The following is a 25248-nucleotide window of genomic DNA, read 5'->3' as shown; positions in this document are numbered from 1 at the left end:
GTAGAGGTGGGGAGAGTAGACAGTAAGAAGCACAGAAGATATGAGGGCTAAAAGGTGGTTTGTTAATGAGAGGTATGATTAAAAAAGAAGGGTAGAAGAGAACGTTTCATTAAAATGGAAAAGAGGCATTAATGATTTAGAAATCATCTGATAGAAGTACTGGGCAAATTAAAGGCATGAAAAATGTCATGATAGAAAAAGAATATAAAGACCTGAAACTACACTGACTTTTATACAATGACAAAATCCTCCTTTTAAAGTCTTATCCATCACCAGAATCCAAAACAATGAAACATGCATTTATTAGAACAAATGAAACATCATAAATAATGTTTATGTCAATTTGGGCTATAAACAGTAAAATGAAAGTTCTTTGTCCAGCAGATGTTTAAAGAAAACCAGCAGATGTGGTTTATAGCAAAGGTTTAACCTTTGATTAACAAAAAATATATATTTTTTTGTAACATTTTACATTTGTACAAAAGTTCACACACACAGGTACTGGCATCAATGTTAAAGCTTCAGAAAAAACTTTATAGAAACATGTTCGTTTGAAACAAAAATGGTCTTGACTGTTTTGTTGTGTCATTTATGTCCTATCAACAAGTTGTCTGCATTGTGAAGCTCAGTGCATGCACAAAAAAGCCTTGTGGAAGTAACCAGCTGTAGAGCACAGCATTCAGGTCAGCCAGTGGAAAGGCACACAGTAAAGAAAACGGAGATCCAGAAGTGGTAACACGAGCAATATGTTGGCTCATGTACAGATATGATGTTTGTCAACTGACAGCACGTGAAGTCAGAAAGAACAACCCCTAGTCCCCCCACTGCACAGCCAACAGATCCAATTTATTTTCAGTTTTTTGTATTTAATTTATTCTAAATTTAATAAATTCAGTCCAATTTATCTTAATACTTTCAATTCCACCCAATCCGATTTGAATTCAGTAAAATGCAGTTTAGTTCCATCCAATCATAATACAATGCAGTCAAATTTAGGAGATCATAAAAAGCAATCAGTGAAAAAAATATATGTGAAAGAAAACATGAAACCAGCTACTTCCACTGAATCTTATAATCCTAATAAAGAACATGTTTTTTTTTCATTCCAGACAGAAACTAATCACACCAAAGGTCTTACAGAGTGACTCCCAGTTACGCTGGAGCTTAACAGACCTCATGGTGAGTCAAGTACACTGATTTCAGATGTAATTGGCATGAAATATAATTTGCTGAAAATTCTAGAAAAAATAAACAATGCATACAGGTATGCCATGAAAAGTAGTACAGTGTTTAAAATAATTAAACAAAATGTTGTACCTGGTTAAATAAAGGTTAAATAAAATAATATATTAGAAGGATTTCAATAATCCAATACAGTAATTTATTATGGGAGTTTATGACAGGTACACAGAATCTGAATTCCATTTTAGCAATAAACAAATATTTTTTTCCAGATTCTGTACATTAACCTAATTCTAAAATGTGGAATATCTTTTATAAAAACATAAAATTTGTTAGATTACATTTTTTTTGCAGTTAGCTCCTCAAAGTGGAACTTTTTTGCTCTTTACCACTAGTGTTTATGTCTTACCTGCTTCCTTACAAACAAATATTACCTTACAGCACTTTGCTGAATCAGCAGCCAGTGTTTTCTTATTTTTAATCCTCTCCCTCTCTGCTCCTCACTGTGCATGTCTCTGTGCTGACAGTACATGTGATGCCATCATCTCAGTTCCATCCAGTTTGTGTATGTTGTTAAGCTACAGACACAACACCCCAATACGTTTGTGGCAATATCTGGTGATTTTAACCATGCTTCACTCTCTGCTACACTTCCAACGTTTGTTAGCTGCTCTACCAGGGTAAACAAAACATTGGATTTCAAGGACTCACACAAAAGCAAGGAAATGTACAAAAATAAGCTGGAGAGCAGCTCCAGCAAAACAATATCAGAGATGTGTGGTTAGTGATGATGAAGATCACAGGCTTCAGGCAGAAGGATGATCTGACCAATAGATGTCTGGACAGAGCCAATGAAAAAAACACTTTCTTTAAGAGGTTCAGTTCAGAAATACGTTCAGCATCCTCCTCTCCTGCTCACAGCCAAACAGACACCCCACCCTCCTTTGAGCCAAAGCCTTCCTGTCACACCTTAAATGTTTTATCTTCCACTTCAGCCATGGACCCTTCTGTTTCTACATGTTTGTCTTCAACCAAATCAGAAGATGCTGATGCTCGCTTTACATCCCCATTCCACCCGCGTGTCTTATGAAGTCAGGTGAAGAAGCAACTAAAGAGACTGAACCGGAAAAAGGCTGCGGGTCCAGATCATGTCAGCTCTACAGGCCTGAAGGCCTGTGTACCGCAGCTCTGTGACATTCTACAGCACCTCTTCAACCATAGTTTTACCCAGGAAAAAGTTCCAATCTTGTTTGAAGACCTCCTGTCTTGTTCTGGTACCAAAGAAAACTTACCCATCAGTCCTCAATGACTATAGACCTGTTGGTCTGACATCCCACATCAAGAAGTTCCTAGAGAGACTTCTGTTGGCCCACCTGAGTAAGCAAACAATAAACTATCAGGACCTCCTTCAGTTTGCTTATCAATGTGGAGTTGGAGTTTAAGATGCCATCATACACCTGCTTCAACAAACCCACTGTCATCTGGACAAAGCCAGCAGCACTGTGAGGAAGGTTTGTGTGTCTAACTAGGTAGTCAGCAGCACCTCAGACTTTCAGTACAAGACAGACTCCTGTCATCTGCAGAAATACTCGGATGATTCTGCAGTTGTGGGGTGGATCAGAGATGGACAAGAAGCTGAGTACAAGGAGCTGGTGGACCGCTTTGTGGCATGGTGTGGAAACAATCATCTCATTTTGAACGTTAATAAAACAAAGGAGATGGTTGTAGATTTTAAGAGAAACAATAATAGGTCAAACACTATTTCCATCATGGGAGAAGAAGCGGAGGAGTATAAATACCTCAGTGTTCACCTGGACAACAGACTGGAGTGGAGATGCAACTGTGAAGCCGTCTACAAGACGGGACAGACCAGACTTTATTTCCTGAGGAAGCTTAGGTCATTCAGTGCTTGCAGCAAGATGCCGCATATCTTCTATAAGTCTGTTGTGGAGAGTGTGATCTCTTCTGCCATCATCTGCTGGGGAAGCAGCATCAGAACCAGGGACTTAAAAAAGATCAACAAGCTGATAAAGAAGGCTGGCTCTGTTCTGGGGACTCCTCTGGAACCTCTGGAGATCATTGTGGAAAGAAGGATTCTTCATAAAATGAAGGACATTATGGAGAACCCTGAGCATCCTCTTCATGAGACTGTCCTACAACAACAGAGTTTCAGAGGCTTCTTCAGATCTGCTGTAAGACGGAGCGCTACAGGAGATCCCTTCTGGCCACAGCCATCAGCATCTACAACGGCTCTTTGAAGACCCCTGCATAATATGATCTACAGCATTTATTTTCTCTTTGGGATTAATGAAGTACTTTTGAAATTAATTGACTTGTTTATTCCTGAGTGGACACCTGGAAGAAAAAGCTTGGAATAAAGTTTTAAGATTATTGTTTAAATATCCAGAGATCTTTTCTCTTTAACAGCCAAAGCTGAGACCCGATGCTTGTGGTCCTAGCTTGTACAATCTGAGACCAGATTCCCCAGAAGAAACAAGAATGTCTCTAGTTTCACTTGATGAAACATTCTCTTTCCATTGCAGGATGGTCTCTGGGGGCCAACCAGCTGTGCCATGGAAGTGTGCCATGTGGTCCCGCAATCAGTTTCGCAAGAGATGCAGAAGGACCAGCTAAAAGTAAAAGGTCTTTGTGTCTGGGTAGGGATACATTAGGTCAAGCTAGAATGGTCTAAGTATCACTTGGACTGTAGCGGATAAGCCAATCTGAAGCTCCTTACAATTGCGCTAATACTACTTCACAGCAGCCTGTTAAATTAGACTTACTGATTAAGTTATTTTGGGTGTTAGTACAGTAGCCTTGCGCTTTGGGTCTACTGTTTCTACGGTGCGCTGCTTTCTTTTCTTCTCTCTCACATTGTCGATCGACTTTCAAGTCGTGTGTTCAGACCGTCCGGCACCTCAGGGGATGCTTTGCCAATACTGTTCACAGTGGGAGTGGGTAGCTGCTGACCTCGGCGGGAGACATTATCGGGCAGTGGAATGAATATCTCCTCAATCCTGCCATCACGCCGTCCATGGTGGAAGCAGAGACTGGGGTTTTGGAGTTGGACTCATTTATCACCCAGGCTGAAGTCACCAAGGTGGTCAAAAAGCTGTGCGGTGGAAAGGCGGCCCAGGCAGGGACAATGCATCTGGAATGGCAGAGCAGGATAGTGGTCCTCCTTGGCAAGAAGGGGTATTCAATTCTGTTTTATTTATATAGCGCCAATTCACAACACGTCATCTCAAGGCACTTTACAAAGTCAATTCAATCGAATCATACAGATTTCAAGTCAGGTACATACATTCCAATTTATCCTAACTATCAAACTGTGCAGTCGGATTCAGTTTATTATTTAAACTAGTTAAAAGTTTTTCTATGTAAGGAAACCCAGCAGATTGCATCGAGTCAGTGACTCAATGCAATCTGCTGTGTAGGGTACACTGCCTGCTCAAATCTCAAATTTCCTTTCCCTTATTGTCCTACAATACCGCATAATTGGGCTGGGATTAACAGGACAATACTTGACAGACTGAAAGATGATCGGCCAGTGATTCTTCATCAAGGGGTGCCCCACTTTGCAAGTCTGACTAAAAATCCAATTTTTTTTTTTATTGGTAATTATGTTAATAATTAATTGTTAATTATAATTGTTATTAATTTCTAACAGTTAAACCTGTCACCATTGCCCATAGGTGGTGCTATGATTTGTCCCCTGACTGAAAAATTGTATATTCTAACTTCATTAATAATTCTGTTATTAATAGTTAATCGTTAATTACAATTATTAATATCTCCTTATAACCAAACAATGAGCTATTTTACAACATAATAAAATAAAACCTCACACTACAGAGAAAGCTAACTCATCCACACAGCACCTTTTTTAAAGATATTTTTTTTGGCACTAGTAGCCTTTATTATTATTATTTTTTTGACAGTAGGCAGACAGGAAAGAGGGGTAGGGAGAGGGGGAGACATTCGGCAAATGTCACCAGTTCCGGGACTTGAACCCGGGACGGCCGCTTCGAGGACTGTAGCCTCCGTATATGGTTGCGCACTTAACCCCTACACCATCAGCGCCGCGCCCCCACACAGCACCTTTTAATTTATTAATCAGTATAAGACATGTGACAGAACATTTTTCCCATCTAGAAAAACGTGGACTGCACCATCGGGTCTCTGCCTCAGGCGAAGGAATCCAAGTATCTTGGTGTCTTGTGATGGCAGGAAAGAGCAGGAGACGGATAGACGGACTGTTGGCTTGTATGCAGTAATACATGTGCTGTTTTGGTCTGTTGTGTGAAAGAAGGGCTGAGGCACAAAAAGCAAAGTTTTGGATTTACTGGTCCATTTACATTTCAACCTTTAACTATGGTCATGTGAAATGGATTGTGACTGAAAGAACAAGATCCAATTACATGCAACCTGTTGAATTAGGTACCCTCTGCAGGGCAGCCAGACTCACGCAAAAGAGTGTAGCTGGGAAGAGGAATGTCTGCGTTTCTCTACTGGACTTGTTACCCGATCTCATATAATTGGAAGACAACAGATGGATCGAAGGATGTATTTCATCAAAGAGAATTCTAATTCTGAATTAATACATAAAAACTTTTAACCAAAACAAAATTTACATGGTATTCATTCAAAAAGCTGTTTTAATTTATTAAGAATGCATCCATGTATTAGTTTATTAGCTCTGCAGCTTGAAGGGAGTTGTTGGTCATAGTGTTTAGACTACTAAACAGATGTAGAGAGAGGTCTGTTCACGCCTCTTAATGTCCTGAGTAAAACCTTATTCCAGAAACATTGTGAGTGTGTATTTATTGCTGTCTGGGATATTTAAAACTACCTAGAACACATATTTGTTCCAGGTATGAAAGAGATCAAAAATAACCTTTAATTATACATTTAAGTGAAGTGAAGTCAAGTTTATTTATGTAGCGCTTTTCAGCAACAAAACACTCAAGGCGCTGTACATGAGGAAAAACATTACAATGATACAGAAAATCAAATAACAGAGGTAATTTAAATAAATAAAAATAAAATAAAGAGAATAGAATGATGGATAAGAAAATGAAAGGAAAATTGGACTGAAAACTTAACTAATAATGTTTAGATGGCCCAGTCAAAGGCCACTCTAAACAAATACGTTTTTATTCTTGATTTAAAGCAACTTAGGGTTTCAGCGATTTTACAGTTTTCTGGGAGTTTATTCCAGATTAGTGGAGCATAAGAACTAAAAGCTGCTTCTCCATGCTTGGTTCTGGTTCTGGTTCTGCAGAGTAGATTTGAGCGAGATGACCTGAGAGGTCTGGGTGGTTGATACGCTGACAACAAGTCTGTAATGTATTTTGGTGCTGAGCCATTCAGTGATTTATAGACTAACAGAAGTATTTTAAACTCTATTCTCTGAGCTACAGGGAGCCAGTGTAGGGACTTTAGAAGCAGGGTGATGTGCTCCACTTTCTTAGTTCTAGTGAGGACGCGGGCAGCAGCGTTCTGGATCAACTGCAGCTGTCTGACTGGTGGTTTCTAGCTGTATTAACTGAAGCTGTGTGCTAACTTTTAAATGCTCTTCCTTTGGTCCAAAGATTATTACTTCAGTTTTGTTTTGATTCAGCTGAAGAAAATTTAGGCCCATCCATGCATTGATTTCTTCTAAGCATTTACCAAGCAGTTGAATGGGTTCATGGTCACCTGGTGACATCGTAACATATAGCTGTGTGTCATCTGCATAGTTATGATAACTTACGTTGTTGTTTATTCAAATCTGAGTTAGGGGGAGCATGTAGATATTGAATAGAAGGGGCCCTAAGATGGACCCTTGGGGAACGCCACATGTGATTTTTGTGCTCTCTGATGTAAAGTTACCTACTGACACAAAAAAGTCCCTGTCCTTCAAGTAGGATTTAAACCAGTTGAGTGCTGTACCAGAAAGGCCAACCCAGTTTTCCAGGCACTCTAATAAAATGGAGTGATCAACAGTGTCGAATGCTGCACTAAGGTCCAATAATATCAGCACTGTGGTTCTGCCACAGTCTGCATTTATACGGATGTCATTGAACACCTTGACAAGAGCCGTCTCTGTACTGTGGTGAGCAGGAAGCCTGACTGGAAGACATCGAAGTGGCTGGTCATTGTTAGGAAGTTGTTTAATTGTTGAAACACAGCTTTTTCAATAATCTTACTGATGAAGGGGAGGTTCGATATAGGCCTCCAGTTCTGTAGCAGCAGCTTGTCCAAGTTGCTCTTTTTCAATAGAGGTTTGATAATTGCTGTTTTTAGAGCATGGGGGAAAACACCAGACAAAAGGGGCGTGTTTATTATTTGTGTTAAATCAGATGTTATTACAGGCAAAGCTTTCTTAAGGAAAGCTGTGGGTAAAACATCGAGACAGCAGGAAGATGAGCTTAGTTGGTGTACGATTTCTTCAAATTTTTTGTAGTTTATTTGGTGAAATTGGGAAACTTTGTCAAAATCAGTTCTAGTTCAGTGTAGAAGTTAGCAAATTCATTGCAGGCCCTGGTAGAGTGGAGTTCAGATGCTACAGTTACAGGAGGGTTTGTTAATCTGTTGACCGTGGCAAATAATGCACCAGCATTGTTAATGTTTTTGCTGATGATCTCAGAAAAGAAAGATTCCCTTGCATTTTTCAGTTGTAGGTTATATCTGTATAGTCTCTCTTTATAGATAATATAGTGAACCTGGAGTCCAGTCTTTCGCCACCTGCGTTCAGCTTTTCGACACTCCTTTTTTTCACTTCTGACTGGTGGAGCACTTCTCCATGGAGACATTTTCTTCCCAGAAACGACTTTCATTTTAATTGAAGCAATAGAATGAATGAATTTTAGAATGAAAGTTATCTACCAGCTCATCTACAGTGTTATAGGGCAAAGTGGAGGTAGAAGAGTAAATCTGGTTAAAGGTTTCAGCAGCACCGTCCTTAAAGATGCGTTTTCTTATCATGTCTCTTTGGCAAACTGAGCCATTGGAGATGATGCTTTCAGAAAAAACAGAAAAGTGGTCAGATAGAGCAACATCAGTTACAGACACCTTGGAAATGTTCAGACCCTTAATGATGATCAAGTTCAAAATATGTCCCTGTTTGTGTGTTTGCTGTTTAACATGTTGAGTCAAACCAAAATTTCTAAGAGTGTCACGTAGATCTATTGCACTTCTGTCTTCAGGATTGTCCATCTGAATGTTGAAGTCTCCCACAATAATTAAACAGTCATAATCAACACATATCACAGATAAAAGCTCATTAAAATCACTGAAAAAGTTTGTTTTGGACTTAGGAGGCCTGTAAATATTCCAGAACATGGTCCGGACCGGGCTTTTTACCTGGAGAGCCAAATATTCAAAAGAGTCAAATTTGCCCAGAAACACTTTTCTACACTTTAGTAAAACTTTAAACAAAGTGCCCCCCCTCCACCTTTTCTTTGCTGTCTGCTCTCACAAAGAAAATTGTAGTTCTGAGGTGTCGCCTCTATCAGAATGGGAGCTTCATTAAATTCATGTAACCATGTTTCTGTTAAAAACATAACATCAAGATCGTGGTCAGTAATTAAGTCATTGATTAAAAATGATTTTCCTGACAGATCTAATGTTTAATAACGCCAGTTTATATGATTTAGTTTTACTCAAAGTAAACATTTATTCATGTTAAAGAAAACCTGGTGTTAGAAAGCAGTTGTCATTCCTATGATTTCAGTAAGGTAACTATTGCACTTATGAAAATGTGGTCCTTAACAATAAGAATCAAATATACAAGCATTCAGAGTAAATTTGACTATTGAGAGTACTAAAGACAGCCTTTTCGGAAAAACAGAAACCTACACAAATGAAAAAGAAATCCTTATTAACTGGTGATGTTTGTAGGAGTGCATCTGTGCTCTGGGAGGAATACTTACGGTGTTTCCATGCTTTTTCTGCAGTGGGTAATGGACAGTGGGGGATCTGGAGTGAGAGAACAACACAAAACAGTATTACTGCATGCAACGTTTTATCAGGAAAATAATTATAAAACAGGCAGAGAAGTGTAGTTGTAGGCAAGAGAGAAGGAGGAGAACAAACTTTAAAACTGAGTAATTAATCATTCAATCATTCAACATGAACCGAGCACCTTCTAATAAGTCCAGTGAAGATATGTACATGTGATTAATGCAATGGTAAAATATCAGAACAAATGAACAACAGGGCTGACCAAATGGCCGCACTGATGGTCCCACATCAGTAGGGTGTGAAACCAACTCAGGCTCAGACACATGGGGTTGAACAGAGTCACACAACCATTGTGTCCTCCTCCTGTAGCAAGTGGGTCTACAGCTGGTGGAACAGCTCCTTAAGATTTGGCAGATCAGCACTGATGAAGAATGGACAGTCCCACACACCCCCATCAGGCATATCATTCTGATCACCTGCCTAATAGTTTGCTGGACATCTTTGGCTGCCATGTGGTTTCTGGCATTGAGATGTTAGCTGTAGATCCTTAAGTAAGTTGTGTAGTAGAACCTTTATGGACAGGACTTGTTTGTCTACTATGCAAAGCAAACTTGTTGTGCTCCTTAGCCTATTACTGAACCCTGGTAAGTGACACCAAGTCATGTGTTGTAAAACCAAAAAGATTTATCAGACTAGGCCATCTTCTTTCAAAGGTCTCCAGTCCAACTGTGATGCTCACATGCCTAATGTGGTGTATTTGGTGGTGGACAGGTGTCAGCAGGTACACTCTTACGGGGTGTATGTATGCTCCTTCAAATGCAACACATTGTGATGTAATATGTGTGACAACTTTCAGATCTTCAGCAATTTCAGCTGCAGGATCTGTTGAACTGGACCACATGGGCCAACCTTTTCATACATCCGTGAACCATTGCCACCCACAATCCTGCCACTGGTTCACCACAGTTCCTTCTTCGGCAACTTCTGAAAGATACAGACAACTGCAGACCAGGAACACCCTACCACACCGGCTGTTTTGGAGATGATCTGACCCAGATGTCCAACTATCACAACTCGGACATTGTTAAATTCACTCAAATCCTTATACTTGGCCTTTTTTCCTGCTTCTAACAAAACTTAGAGGACAGAATCTTCACTTACAGCTTGTTATATCCCATCCACGTACAACTGTTATGATGAAGAGATAAATGTCATTAATCACTTCACCTGCCTGCAGTCATAATGTTATGCTTGATTGTTGTATTTTAGGCTCAAGAAGCCACAGGGCTACCAGAACATGATGAGGACAAGGGCTGCGACGAATTGTTGACGTAAACAATTATGTTGATTATGAAAAATAGTTTATGCAAAATTTCAGTATTGCTGAGTGTCTCAATATTTCCGTCTCAGTGGTAAGTGCTATATATCACATGCAGTTGACTAAGGAGACTGCAGAGGGCAATATAGTCTCAATTACCTGGTAAGCATCATAACCACAGCTGTGTTGTGGCCCACCCTATCCCATGATTCATTGCAGGTCGAAATAAATTGTTCCGACAGAAGGAGAGCGGCAAAACTAGTAACTAGTAAATTTTGATATACCGTATTTTCCGCACTATAAGGCGCACTTAAAAACCTTTAATTTTTTCAAAAAATGACAGTGCGCCTTGTAATCCGGAGCGCTTTATATATGGATCAATTGGTTAATTGGTTGATCCATACTGGTTGTACACGGCGCTCTGTCAAAATGTTTCAGTACGACTGGTAAACTACAAAGCCGCACCGCTTGCAGCATTACGGCTACCGTAGTCAGGGGCGTCGCCGAAGTAATAGCGGTAAACACCTGTACTGTGCTTACTCCTAGTCCAACACCACTTGTGTGTGTATAACGTTTGAATGTACTGTTACAGGAATTGCCTGAACTATATGTGATTAGAAGCTCAGTGTGTGGGGTGTATGTTTCGTGTGTGTATGGAAGATGTTGACATTACTCCTCCGGACAGAGGTGGCGCTGTGTGCTGCCGTAGCTGAGAATCAAGAGTGAAGGAGTGACGTCGGTATTATTGTGTGTGTGGGGTGGGTAGAGACGGCGACCGGAGCAGCGGTGTATGAGTCTGTAAGCCCTGTGTTTTTACGTGCTGCAAAGTCATTAAAAAGAACCCCGAATCTCGTCAACAACTCAGTGTTTTGATGCTGTTTCTTCATGCTCAACTCAGCAACGTATGAGTGAGGGAGTTAACCCCGAGGAAACTAGTAACTTCGGCCCTGGAGAAAGCGTCTCCCCTGTGTCATCAGACTACGGTCAGGGGACAGAAACAGGAAAGGTTAACAGTACTAACGTTTGATTTAGTGCATCAAACTGTTTCTTTTACGTGTTTATTGAATCAGGGAAAAGTTCCCTTTCACGTTTTAACTAACGTTTGATTTCAACTTCATCTTCATAGACTCCAATGCATTCCTAACGTGCGGTTGGTTCTATTCAATATAATTCTATGTAGAGGAGACCTTACCATGAGAGTGAATGCAGTTATCAGAACGCTGGTTTGTAGTGTATTAATAAAGTTTGACTGACTGACTTATCTGACTGTTTTGTTGACATTCTCATAACGCAACCCCAGTCAAACGTTTGAATGCAGTAGCTTCTTTTCTATGCGCCTTATAATCCGGTGCGCCCTATATATGAAAAAAGTTCTAAAATAGGCCATTCATTGAAGGTGCGCCTTATAGTGCGGAAAATACGGTATTCCTTTTTCTGTAACACAAAACAAACTTTTATGATGTTTTTGGGCACGAATGTAGCTGTGTAAACCTGAAATATCTGCTAGGTTGATCAAGATATAGCTTAATTGCAAAAGTACTGCAAAAGTATTGCAAAAGGATGTTTTCGGAGATGTCTGTTCCCACAGAGGTGAAGAGAGGGGGAAGACATCAGGGTCGGGACTTGAACCAGGGACATTGTTAAAAACTTGAAGGTCAGAAGATTTTGTTTTTAAATACATTTGAATCTTTATTTGACTTTTTAGCAGTTGAAAATAAATATTTTTTATATATAATATAAAAAATTATATTGTTACAAATAAAAATCAATCAAATTTCTAATTCATATTTTATGAGTCTTCATTTACTGGTCTTCACCTGTAAAAGTTTTAAATAAAGCAGCGACAAAGATTTTTTCAGGTGTGTAGACTACAAAAAAAGAGTTACATTTTTACAAGCAACTGAAATATTAGTTTCAATCACAGAAAGTGATGATGGAGATCATTAATAACTGATCATAACTAGTTGAAAGGTCGAAAAAACAATTGATAGATTGATCGACAATTAAAATTGTTAGTTGCAGCCCTAATGCAGACCAACCCATAAATGCATGTACTGAAGGTAGGGAGCGACTGCAACAGTTTTCTGTCTCAGGAGAAGAAAGACATGTGAATGCAAGATATCACCAACCCACAAATCAACCAAGGCAATGCAGTTCCCTTATAGTATTATAACAATGATAACAAATTGTATATGTAAAAATAAAGCCATATAATTATGCAGATAAAGCCTCTATTTGTACGTCTTTGTCCAATTAAAATATATCTTGGTGGTAAAATCTGATGAAAATGATTTGTTTGTAAAGTTTTGGTCCATTCATTCAGTTGCCAAAGCACAAAACATCCTAATAAACTGTACTCCTTTTAAAAAACCACCCTAACCCAGTAGTCCTGACCCAGTAGTTTACATCATAACAAGATAAAATATTTAAATATTTCATGACTGAAACAATTTTAAAGAACAATGTTTTTCATATATATTTCTTTGCTGCCTTAAACCTTCTAAACAGCAGAGGGCACTATCAAGCATTCAATGCCTCAACAAATACATCATTGTCCTATACAATTTATCTGGCATTTTACACAATGACAAACACATCCCTAGTCGGAATGTGGAAGGAATTACATCCAAATTGGGACATCCTTCCTTCTGGGTGCATCTTTTTTCTGTCAGTGTGTGCTGGCTGCTAAATGCCAACAATAATTGTTCAGATATAACCAAACAGTTGCAGTGGATTAAAAAACCTTGAGCCCATTTGTACTTTGGGATTTTCCCTAATGAAATTGAGCCACTTTTCATGAAGTCTTTTAGTAAGTCCTGCACTGCTTTCACTGCAGTGACGATTAAATGTGGAGAAAATAATTCATTGGTAATAAAATCTTGATCGAGTTGAGACTTGATTGAGTTCTGAGACTTTCTCACATTTTGTTGACTTGAAGAAGCCTTGATGTGATATCAGGCCAGTTCCTCTTAAATGCCACCTCAATGATTAGTTTTGTTGAACGCCTTCGGAGTTACAGGATTTCTATATTTCCTGATTTTTTTTTTTTATCTTTAGCAAATTAACAGATGTGAATCAACTTTTTAAAGACGAAAAATACAAAAAAAATTAGCTTAAGCAGAGAAGCAGGAATTAGTCTAAAACAATTACATGAAGACAAAACGGCACAAAATATTATATGTGGTGAAATTGTGGCAAGCAGCTAGAATTTTCCCCTCACCTTTTTTCCTCTTGAGCTTCTTCCGGCGCTGCTTGTTGACAAAGCAGGCAGCCATTGTACTGAAGAGGACAGCTGCAGCCAGGAAGCAGATGGTGGCCACAATGCCTGCCACCACAGGCCGGGTCAGTCCACGCTCCTCCACCATCTCTGGAGGGGGGAAGAAGTCTGCAGGGAAACAATTTGAATTGGGAAAACATATTTTAACAGCAAACTCTTAGCATGGTGGAGCTAAAACAAGTTGCTGGGGAATATGCAGCACAGTAATAAAACATTTGTACATTTTCAGCCTTGTGTTGTGGCTTTTCTCATAATGAATTCTGAGGTTAATAATCATTTTCTCGTTCCAAATTTGAGGCTGATATTTGCTTTGAGATTAATACCCAGATGTGAATACCCAGGAAAAGAGCACAGTGTCCCCTGAGAGAACAAACAGTGCTCTGAATATTCACAAAGTGATCTAGGACTAGCTGTTTCCTTATTAACTTGCTCCTATTTGGAATAAATATGCAAAGGAGTTTACTTTTATGAAAGACTTGCAACGTTTAAGAAGAAAAAAGGCCTCCGACTAGTTTTCGACATCACAAACTTTGACTTTTTTCAGCCATTCTGCTGTCTATTTGTTGCTGAGCTTGGGATCCTTGTTTTGATGTATGATCCAGTGGGGGCCGAGCTTCAGAAATGGCCTCAAATTAAACTCTAGAATACGAGGCTGCATCAACCCTCCACCCTTATGGTTGACAGTTGGTATGAAGTTTATTGCTGGGTTTATAAGTGATGCAAAATACCTTATCGTTCACTTTCAGTCTTTTTCCAACAATCCTGTCATGACCTTTAACCTTTACCATGCTAAATAAACCTATACAACGTGAGCTGTAGCTTAGTTTTGCAGATTTTTCTAAGCACTGCGCAGCCTGACCTTTGTGTAAATTTGCTTACTGAAAACCGGAGGTGTAAAACTTTAGAAATTAAACATTATGATTTGCTTTACTTTACTGTTCCAACTTTAAAAGATGTCCCCAGGTTCTGGTGCAGAAGCGGACACAGTGGGCTGTACATTAATGAGGACTTCAGCGTTAACAAGTGTTGCAATGTTAAGATCTTGTACATTTTGTTTTATACTGGGGTGGACCATGGCATAGAGGTGGAGCAAGCGCCCCATAACAGAGGCTGCTGGTTCTTCATGTTGCTGTGAGGGATTCAACTAACAATATGGGGTCTTCTGCTTCATGTCTTCCCCTTTTCTCTCTGCCAATTTCCAGTCTGATTACAGTTAAAAAGGCCATTGACACCACAAATTATACAAATATACACTTTTTTAATGTGTGGTGAATACAAGCCAACCTAACACTGAGGTCTGCAGGTTCTGGAACATGAATAAATCATCAAAACGTGTTTAATATAATGCAATATGAATCACTTCAGAAATTAGAAGAAACTCTGTCTGGATTACTGGGATACATAAGTCAGACTTGTAACATTACTTTAAAAAAATATGTCAACTTACATCTTATTTTATTTTATCTCTTCTAACAAAGATAAATAGTAGAAAGTCACATTAGTTGGTCCACCCTGCTTTTCCAGAAGTGCACTGAATGCAGCCAGATAGCTGCAGTCTGGAAAACACCTAACATCACACTGATTCTGAAATCTAAAAACTCAGGATCAAAATGGCTTTCGAGCAAACACACTCACATTCCTGATTATAAGAGTTTTTTTTAAATACCCTAAATAGCATGATTATTTTCATTAAATGTGGCATATTAGATTCTTCACAAAAAATTACCAATCTGCGAAACTATTGTATATCTGCCTGACCTTTCTATGGTGTACAGTAAGTACATAGCTGTATGCAAATAATGTCCCAGCATAGCCTTTCTCTGCATCTAATAAAGTGAGAATAGGATAACAGAACATTTTTTCTCCAGTTTAGTTTTGCAGAAAGTTTTAATTGCATTAGCATTCCAACTTAGAGACAACTTGAGAGACAGCATATACAGCAGAGCTTGCAAACTCTAGTTCTCAAGAACTAGCGTAATCTATATTTTAGATGTATACCTGCTCCAAACCAGCACAATAAACAGCACAACTACTACCATTACCAGGTTCTGCAGCGACCTTGCTATGAACCATTCATTTGATCCAGGTGTGTTGAACCATGGGATCATCTTAAACATGCAGGACATCAGCACTTGCTGATGGGATTGACCACCCCTGGTTTAGAGCTCTGAACTTTCAGCCCAGGATGGTAAAATGCAGTTCATTTTATATCCTTCATTCCAATACTAAAAACAAACTATTCATAGGGGTGGATCATAAGTGGCCTAATTCACAGATCGGACAGCACTTAATGTTTAACAAAATGCAACTCATTTTTCATGTTTTTAGACGTGGGACAAGATCGGAAACAGTGTGATAGCTGATTTGCAGAGTCCAGCTGGTTTGTGTACGTGGTTGGTGACATTTTTAGCAGCAGGCTATGTTTTATACTGGTTTTGTCTTCAATCAACTCTAGTTTTTTGTCATGTATAAAGACTAGAATGCAGAATGTCTCAGTCTTTTCAGTACTCATGCCTCCTCGTCTCCAGTTACATACTATAATGATAAGTTTGTGAGTTTTAAGGTGCCAACGACAAAGGGGTAAACTGTTTGCTTTAGGCAAAGTAAGGCATACCAAATGAGCTTTATTCATAAGATAACGGTTGAAATTGTCTCTGCATTTGATTCTCTGTGTTCATTTATTCTTGGTGCTCAACTCTTTTTATGTCTGTAATAGTATTTTATGTCATTTCATTGAACATTTTTTATTGACAGGTTTATTGTGTTTGTCAATGAGTGTGTGATCCAAGATTATTGAAGCTCAGTAGAGAAATCTGGGCACTCTTGGGAAGAAACAGGTGGATGAGAAAGCTAGGAAAACTATCAACCAATCAGACCATTGTGGAATTCCTCATTATGCCTTCAGACCTATGTTATAAGTAGCTCCCTACAAGAAGTAATCACTATTCCAGGTCCTTCATTCCCTCCGCTGCAAGCTGCCTAAGTTGTTGTCTGCCATGTATATATTGGTTTTATGTACTTCCTAACATTCAGACATTTGCTTTTCTCCCAATGATGGATGTTTGACTGGGAGGCTAAATTAGTCATCCATTGGGACGACTAATTTAGCATCTGTAACTGCATCAGCACTTAAACCAAAGATCACCTCTGCCATCACTCAAAAGAGGGAGAAATGTCATTATGTGGAACAATCAACAGAATATTTAGTAGGTTTCGGTCACGACTACTCCAAAGCTACCCAACTATAACCAGTAGAGGGCAGCAAAGCACTTATGTAAAAGTGACAAATTTCTGTATTAGCTGCCAACAGCTGTTTAACCAAATGATGTGTACTCAGTGACCTCTGCAGGGGAGCAACATGAGAGGCTTGATTTCAGCAAGCATGCAGACATCCGGGGTACAGCTAATAATAGAAAGGTTTTTATTATTTTCCATCTACTTTTGAGCATAAAGAAACCAACAGTGATGATGTCATTCTTATCAAAATGCCACAAAGGAGTCTGCTTGTAAATGAAGCCTAAATTAAATAGCGCTGATAGAGCAAAATGTTAAGTTGGAAGTGCTGCGTGTGCAATACATAAGTAGCATCCCTCCTCAGCTCAGAGATGCAAAGATGACCTGATGTTACACCTGAGTTACAGCCAGAGGCACCTCTGAATGAAAAACACTGCTGCAATACTGTTTCTAATGCTCTACTTTCTCTCAGCCTGTGACTTCTTTTACTTCTATGTCCAGAATTGTCAAGTTCTGCATACTGTTACCTTGGAGAATGCTGAAATAGCTACAGAAAATTCTTGTGCATTACATCATGTGAGAGCTTACCTGTGCTGGACACTCCTACTACGTTACTAGGCTCGCTGACCATGTCATCCATGACGGCTATGATGCGAAACTCATACCAAGCCTCCTGGGAGGACCAGAACAGAGGAATCATTAGCATGATAAAATAAACAGCCCGGGTCAGACCAAAGGCTTCAAAAAGCCACAAAGCTAAAAATACATCTTCCTATGCCATATCAGCCACCTGACTCTGATTTAGTTTTTTGAAGAAACCTTATTCTGCATATTATTCAAAAGATAATGACGTTAGGCAAGGATCTACAACATATTAGTGTGAAAACTCTACAAGTAGAAAGTAGTAAAAACAAAAACACAAAACAGATAAACCAGGTCTCATAATTACATCAATTTAACAGTAACAGCTTAATGGAGAAAGCTATGTAGAACTCTGGATGACATCAGTTTAAAAGATTCATGGGCAGGGTATGAGAAGTCTGTCCATGAAATGTTAAGAGCAATCAATCCATCTATTGTCAATACCTGTTTAATCCACATACAGTCATGGGTGGGTGCTACCCATCACCAGTAGCCTTTAGTATACCCTGGGCAAGTCACCAGTCCATCACAGGGCAACACAGAGACAAACAACCATGCACACACTCATGTTCAGAGCCCTGGTCCTGAAAAAGATCCTGTAGGGTTTAGGGACAATCAAAGGACCTTCTCAGCTCCCCTCACTATTGTCTGAAGAGCCTTGTTGTGCTCCACACTGCAACTGATTTAATCTGCTGAGATGCATCAAAACTCTCCGCCAGAGCTTTAAAGAATGTTGTGAGGAGGCTGTTGGGGAGTGATACTTATTTTAGTTGCCTCAGAAAGTGCAGTTTCTGCTGGACGTGTTACATGATCCTGGTGATGCTCATCAACCAGATAAGATCATCAGAGATCTGCATTCTCAGTAACTTGCAATCGACTGTCCACTGTCGCTACATGCTCGTCCAGATGAAGTTAATGCTGCAAGTCAGTGACTCGAAACAATCTTCTGGGTTTCCTGAGATAGAAAACTTTTTAACCAATTTGCTACTTAAACTGAACTTGACTGCATTGTTTGCTACCTAGGATCAATTTGGAATGTATGTAATTGACTTTTTTGTAAAGCGCCATGAGAAGACGTGTTGTGAATTGGTGGTATATAAATAAACTGAATTGAACTGAACTTAAGACCATCTGCTGTCATTATTGCATCAGTGATGCTGAAGGGGATGTGACCTCTAAGAGTTGATCATCTAATTTCTTTTGCCCAGGATTAACACCAACAGATGCAACAACCAAATGGGTAAAAGAGGATGTGATTATGGTTGACAATCAGACCAGCAGTGGGTCAGTAAATAGAACCGGCACCAGAGGGTACAAGTGGTGACATAGCAGTGTTACAAAAAGTTGCTGCAGTGTCACCAAAACAGTCAGTGAAGGTCAGCAGGGACAGAGGGTGTCTCCTACATGTATTATACAGCATTACCAGGACTTGATGGAGGCTGATAGGGGTTGGATTCAGGTTTTCATGGGACTGAGTTGTCCTACTTTGCAGTTGCTTAGCATGTGTTGTATACAGATATCACAGTGCTGGGGATCCACCAACAACAGTCAAGAAAACCCACAATATGACCAATGGCAGACTCCATCATGTGCTGGTAATGCTGTCCAATGCATATCCAGCACATAACGCCCCAGCAACAGCCTAATAACCCTACAGTGGTGATGCCACAGAGAGCTGCACGGTGGCACAGTTGGTAGCACTGTTGCCTTGCAGCAAGAAGGTCCTGGGTTCGATTCCCAACCGGGGGTCTTTCTGCATGCGTGGGTTCTCACCGGGTACTCCAGCTTCCTCCCACAGTCTAAAGACATGCCTGTTAGGTTAATTGGTCACTCTAAATTGCCCTTAGGTGTGTGCATGGTTGTTTGTGTGTTGCCCTGCGATGGACTGGCGACCTGTCCAGGGTGTACCCTGCCTCTTGCCCATAGACTGCTGGAGATAGGCACCAGCTCCCCTGTGACCCACTATGGAATAAGTGGTAGAAAATGACTGACTGACTGGTGATGCCACAATAGAAAACCTATGGAGGCCTTTGTTGATGTTTCAGCTTCTTGCTGACTAAACTGAATCATTTACACACCCATCACTGGTCTACATGTCTACTAACTTACATCCACAAGACTATTTCTTCTGGGTGCTTAATTCTTTTTGTCAGCATCTGACGTTTGCAGTAGAGTGACAGGAGATAAGTGTGGCTGTGTGGAGCAGTGCTAATGACTGTGCTCCAAATCACACTGGAGTAGAAAATAAGTTTAAATAAAAGTAAGAGATTTACTGTATGTCCACATAAGCAATATGGAAGTGTAGAACATATTTAATATTGTTAAACATGATAATCTAAAGTCCTCATGTTTACTACTTGCTTCCAGACACGTTAACACAACAGGCTTTGTAGTGTCACTGGCTTCACACGCAGAGCTGCAAGCAGATGACCAGATGAATAGACTGAGCAACATGATTAGGACAAACATTCAGTTTCACACAAATATGAAATCCAGATGGAACAAACCTCCTGGTTTAAATATTCTAACCACAAAGGAAGAAATCTGCAGCAACAAAGTTATACAATGCAGGTGTTATGTGTGTGTTTGAGTGAAAACAAGAGAGATAAAGTGTGTGTGGGCATTTGTGGGAAGAGGAAGGAGAGATATAGGTACTTCTGTAGACCAGAAAGTGGTAGCTGGATTAAAGAAAGATGCTCAAACATGTCACAGCAGCAGTGGACTGCAACACCTGAGAAAAACCAAAGAAAACAATAATTTTGTCAGGGCAAATAAATCAGCACATCAATTTTCAATTTACGCAACTGAAATCAAGGATTTTCTTTGTTTCCTGTCATTTTTTTCTAGTTTAGCATTTTCTTAAAAGGCAATTCTTAGTTTTGTTTTAGTATTACACAGTGTTACACAGATAACATCCATAGTTTCCCTGCACATTTCATACTGATGCACAGTTGACTAAAACACAGAAACCCACAGTTAGCCTAATCTGCATATGCACACCTGCCCTGTTACTATGACAACTGCACTGAACGTGACAGCATATTATTACACCAAACATGATGGTGTTAATGAAGCTGTTTTATTTGTGGTGAGCCGACATATAAGGCTACTTAGTGATAGTCTAAAACAGTGTTATTGTACATTATATAGGCTCCAACATTACTCTTATCTTCAAAAGGAGGTCACACAAATGCTCTGCTTTGTAAACTTTATGACTTTACGTTTATACTTTATTTATTTATTTTAATGTTCTGAGAGTTGACAATGTTTTATATTATTGCACAGGGTGATCAAATGCATAATCATTCAAAGAGCTTTATTAGCTTAAAAGGTCACTATATGACCTCCTGACTTTCCCCATTAAAGGGACAATAATGCTATTCTACCCGTATGAACATTATTTTTGCACAAAATATTCAGCTAACTTATATCATACCATCATCCGCAGGTAAGTCTAGGAGAGTCTAAAATCTGTTTCTCAACCTTATTAACAGATTGACTGGTAGAAAGAGGGACAGATGTGCTTGAAAGCAATGTCTTATTTTAGCTATTATTACCTCTAAAGAAAAGCATGCAGCCGGAGTCCCTTTGTGGTATAATGGCCTAACTTGTAAGTTACCTGCTGCTCAGAAGCTGAAGCTGAAAGAACAGTTTTTTGGATCACCAACGTTCAGCTGCAGTGATGAAGATATCACTATTTCCAAAAGCGTGCACTAAGTACCAGGATCCTCCTCTAAAGGGTGTGTTATAGGATCGAGTTTCCAACAATGCAGAATTTGTTTAACATCAGCAGTGGTTGGGTGTGAGCTCACACAGGGATAAAGACTTTTAAATCACAAGAAGGAAAACAAGGATCCCAAACTGAAAATTTGCAGGAGGAACAAGGATGGACAGCAGAAGACTTGTGTAGATATTTTCTCTATCACCAACTATCACTGATTCTAAGATTTAAAAAAGAAAATGTGAGCCCTTCCATCAGTCATCCTGATACAATCCATTGGTGGGGTTGTTCCTTATCCAAGGAGGAGGGTTTCCTTACAATTCTGCCCAAAACAGAAACAAAGACCAACAAGACCTACGTTTTTGAGCATGACTAAGCATCAGGGTACAAGGCAAAAGCAATTAAAAAGTGACTCAAAGATCTGTGGCCAGAAAAAAAACTCGAAAACTTAAACATCAGAGCATATTTATGTCACAGCCAAAACATTTAGAAATGACCTAGATCTTCTAATTCCAGATCAGTTCAGATATGGAACTAGCAGACATAACCAAGTACCTGCACTGTGTTTTACCTGGATAAGGTCTCGGGCAAGCAGCTCCAACTCTCCTGCAGGAATGCTGTCGTCCAAGATCTCCCATCGTTCCCCCAGACGAAACTCCATTACATAACGCTGGATAGGTGCTGTGTGATTGGCAGGTGGGATCCAGGTGAGCAGGACTCCCTGCTGCGTGCGATTGGCTGTGAGGCACCGTGGTGGGGTAAGCAGCACCAATGGTTCAGGGGTACTTGTAGGAAATACTGAAAGAACATATCAGGTTTGGGATATTGATGCAAATTTCATTTTAAAATTCCAGATTTTTCTTGAGTAAAACACCTGTTTTCACAACATTCTGGACCTTTTAATAACAAAACATTGAACATGCCTGTACAGTAGTTAGGTCATATCTTCTGATTTGGCCGTATTAAAGGTTCAAGTCACTGCTTGTAGCCATCTGGACCAACTTAGATTAAAGGCAGCTGAAGGACCAAATGATCTAAAAATGATTTTAATAAAAAGGCGAAGTAAACTCTGCTCTCAGAATAACATAGTGAAGGGTTGAAGCAGGTTACAGTTACAGAAACCATCAAGCTTGTTCTTCCACTGACCTGGCTACCAGGGCAACAGGTTGCACCTATGGTTGGATGATATTAAGAAATGATGACATGGTAAGAATATCGGTGAATATTTTAATGACAATATTAATTACATTAAAGCCACAGTTTCCACTGATCTTTTTTTTCCTTTACCACAGAGTTTCAAATCCCACCATGAGCTATAGCATGTTAGTCACTAAGTTCTGTGTGAGCTATGGGGAACCTCCAGCTAAGTGACCAAACATATTATTATTGGAACAGATTTTATTGCATGTCAGCTGAAATATTAAAGCCAGTCAAATATAACATTAAAGCAGTTCTTTCCAATTGTGATTTTGCACACATTGATATTGTGACGATGACTGGGACTAGATGTATTGTGAAGCTCTAGTAGAGCCCCTAATGAATGCCTACACCTCACCAAGTATTTGTGGACCTTATAACCTTACAGACTAATCAAAGGATAAATTACTCCCCGAAACCCAACCAAACAGAGGTTGGAAATGGATAAAAGAAAGGCCTAAGATAAATGAGGTAACAAAATGACAGTTTGACCCTGTCTATTAGTCCCATTTCCAGCACACCTGTTCCTACTAAAATAGAACTAAAACTACTAAGAAATGAAAGGAGGAAAGATTTTAAGATGGAGAGAGACCAGGAGCAGCCCCTCAGCAGAAAGCTTTGACCTTTGTTTCTCCTCGTGGCTCACAGTGAAAGTGATGCAGCGTGGATAGTTATCTCCATTTTCAGCATGTCATGTATCTTTGCATAATAATCTTTGACAGCTTCATTTACCCTTAGATAGAGCACCAATAATGCCTCATGCCTCAAAGCTGAAATAAGAAATCCAAACATATAACAACTAAAGCTTTAAGGTACGTTTTAAGACTGTTACACTGATAATCACTGGTATAACAAGATGAAATGTTTGCTTTATTTTACAAAATAAAAAGGACTGAACAACAATCTTTTTAGGATGTTAAAAAAGCTGCTGTAACTCCATCTTTAAACCTACACAATAGAAATCCTGAAATTGTTATTTCCAAATACAGTTTTTTAGAATGGGCATAGGATGTTGTCCTATGGTGTATATGAAATGTTAAATGGCTAACTGAGCATTGATTTTGTTAGATTAAAGTATGGTACCAAAGAGCTGTTCAACCAGTCAGAAGGACACCAGGGTCAGGGCAGGGCAGAAACTGGTCCAAAGTCTCTGTTGTCACACACATGTGATCTCAGTTTTAAGTAATGATAAATCAGGTGCATGTCCATATTCTGGCTTCTAGGTCCTATATCAGTCACATGCTCATTTATGTAATAATAATAATAATAATAATAATAATACATTTTAGATCGGCTGAAAGGCCTGAATCCCTTAATGGTCAGACGATCAGAGGGAACAATGAGACTGATAGAGGAGGCTGACCTAAGAGAGGGGGAGTGTTTTGTGGAGGAGGTCAAACAGATACAAAGGAACAAAGTGATGAAAGGCCTTAAATGTATAGAGATTTCGAATTCCAGACAATATCTGATTGGGAGCCAGTGGAGCTGTTAAAGTACTGATGAAATGTGACTGGTAGGTGGTGTTGTAGAGATGACACAGGCAGCGGCGTTCTGGACCAGTTAGAGTTTGTGAATGGATTTATGGGAGAGACTGAAGAGAAGAGAGTTGCAGTAATCCAGACGAGATGTGACAAGAGTGTGGACCAGGATTGCAGTTGTGGCAGCAGTAAGGGATGGGGGGAGGTGGCTAATATTGCATATGTGGACGTAGGCGGACCGGGTGCTATTGTTGACGTGTGTTTGAAAAGATAAAGTGCCGTCAAGGATGATACCCATACTTGTAACCTGAGTGGATGAAGAAAAAGATGAGTTGTCAATGGTGAAGGTAAAACTGGAAGGATTTAGGAGGATGGATTTGGTCCCAACCAGGAAGGTTTCTGTTTTATCATGGTTGAGTTTGAGAAAATTAGATGAAAACCAGACTTTGATTTTCTGTAAACAGTCACAGGGGGAAGTGGGTGTGGACGTAGAACAGGGTTAGAGCTGGGTGTCGTCAACATAACAGTGGAAAATTATGTTTGAATATTATTTCTTTAAGTATCAACATAATCACAATCATCATACTCACCTTGTATTCATGACCAACATCATGGCACTAAGTTGCCAATGCCAACAATTAACTGCATTTTGCAGCTATTATTGCAACAGTGTTCTTGAAGATCCCTTTTGGTAGCAAGGACCTGTTTCATGTTCAGATTTACCTGCTGAAAATCCAAGCATGCTCGGAACACGACTGGGAGAATATATGGAACTTTTAGTGGTCTTCCACCAACTCTTTTGAGTGGAGGGAGCACTGTTAAAAATATCAGTAGATACTTTAAGACTCCTTGTCAAGGTTAATATAGTGTGCTGGAGGCAATGTGGTTCAACAGCAGCACATTACTATAACATTTTCTGGGAATGCCCCAAGTTAAACAGTTACTGGGTTGATATTAATAAGGTATGAAATGACATGTTTAGAACTCAAACAACAGGCAATTTTCGAAATCTATAATTGGGTCAGGTACCGGAGCTTGAAAAAAGAAGAAATATTAAACTGCTTTAGGCCCTCTGACAAGAAAGTGATTATGAGAAGGTGGTTGAGCCCAACCCCTCCACAATTAGAGAATTGACTCCAAACCATTTTGGAATTTTTTTAAAATGGAAAAATTAAAATAAGAATCCAAAAAGACAGATTTTATAGAATTTTGAATAAATCACATATACGCTGCTCAAAAAAATAAAGGGAAC

The 25248-nt window shown here is 39.5% G+C and overlaps 1 protein-coding gene across 4 annotated transcripts in view; it reads right to left on the bottom strand.

Moving 5' to 3' along the window:
• The window catches only part of LOC124876431 (protein turtle homolog B-like), a 211011-nt gene that overhangs the window by 44227 nt on the left and 141536 nt on the right, over positions 1-25248 (bottom strand). For all 4 annotated transcript variants that reach the window (XM_047379184.1, XM_047379185.1, XM_047379187.1 and 1 more), the window contains exons 14-17: positions 21893-22119; positions 17547-17631; positions 13668-13832; positions 9099-9144 (exon numbers count right to left, since the gene is read on the bottom strand). In XM_047379184.1, coding sequence (XP_047235140.1) covers positions 9099-9144; positions 13668-13832; positions 17547-17631; positions 21893-22119 — 523 coding nt within the window. The remainder of the gene's footprint in view (positions 1-9098; positions 9145-13667; positions 13833-17546; positions 17632-21892; positions 22120-25248) is intronic.

Source organism: Girardinichthys multiradiatus, chromosome 11 (genome assembly GCF_021462225.1).
Source record: "Girardinichthys multiradiatus isolate DD_20200921_A chromosome 11, DD_fGirMul_XY1, whole genome shotgun sequence".
Taxonomy (NCBI): domain Eukaryota; kingdom Metazoa; phylum Chordata; class Actinopteri; order Cyprinodontiformes; family Goodeidae; genus Girardinichthys; species Girardinichthys multiradiatus.
Note: the sequence above shows the minus strand (reverse complement) of the source record. Positions and strands in the feature narration are given on the sequence as shown.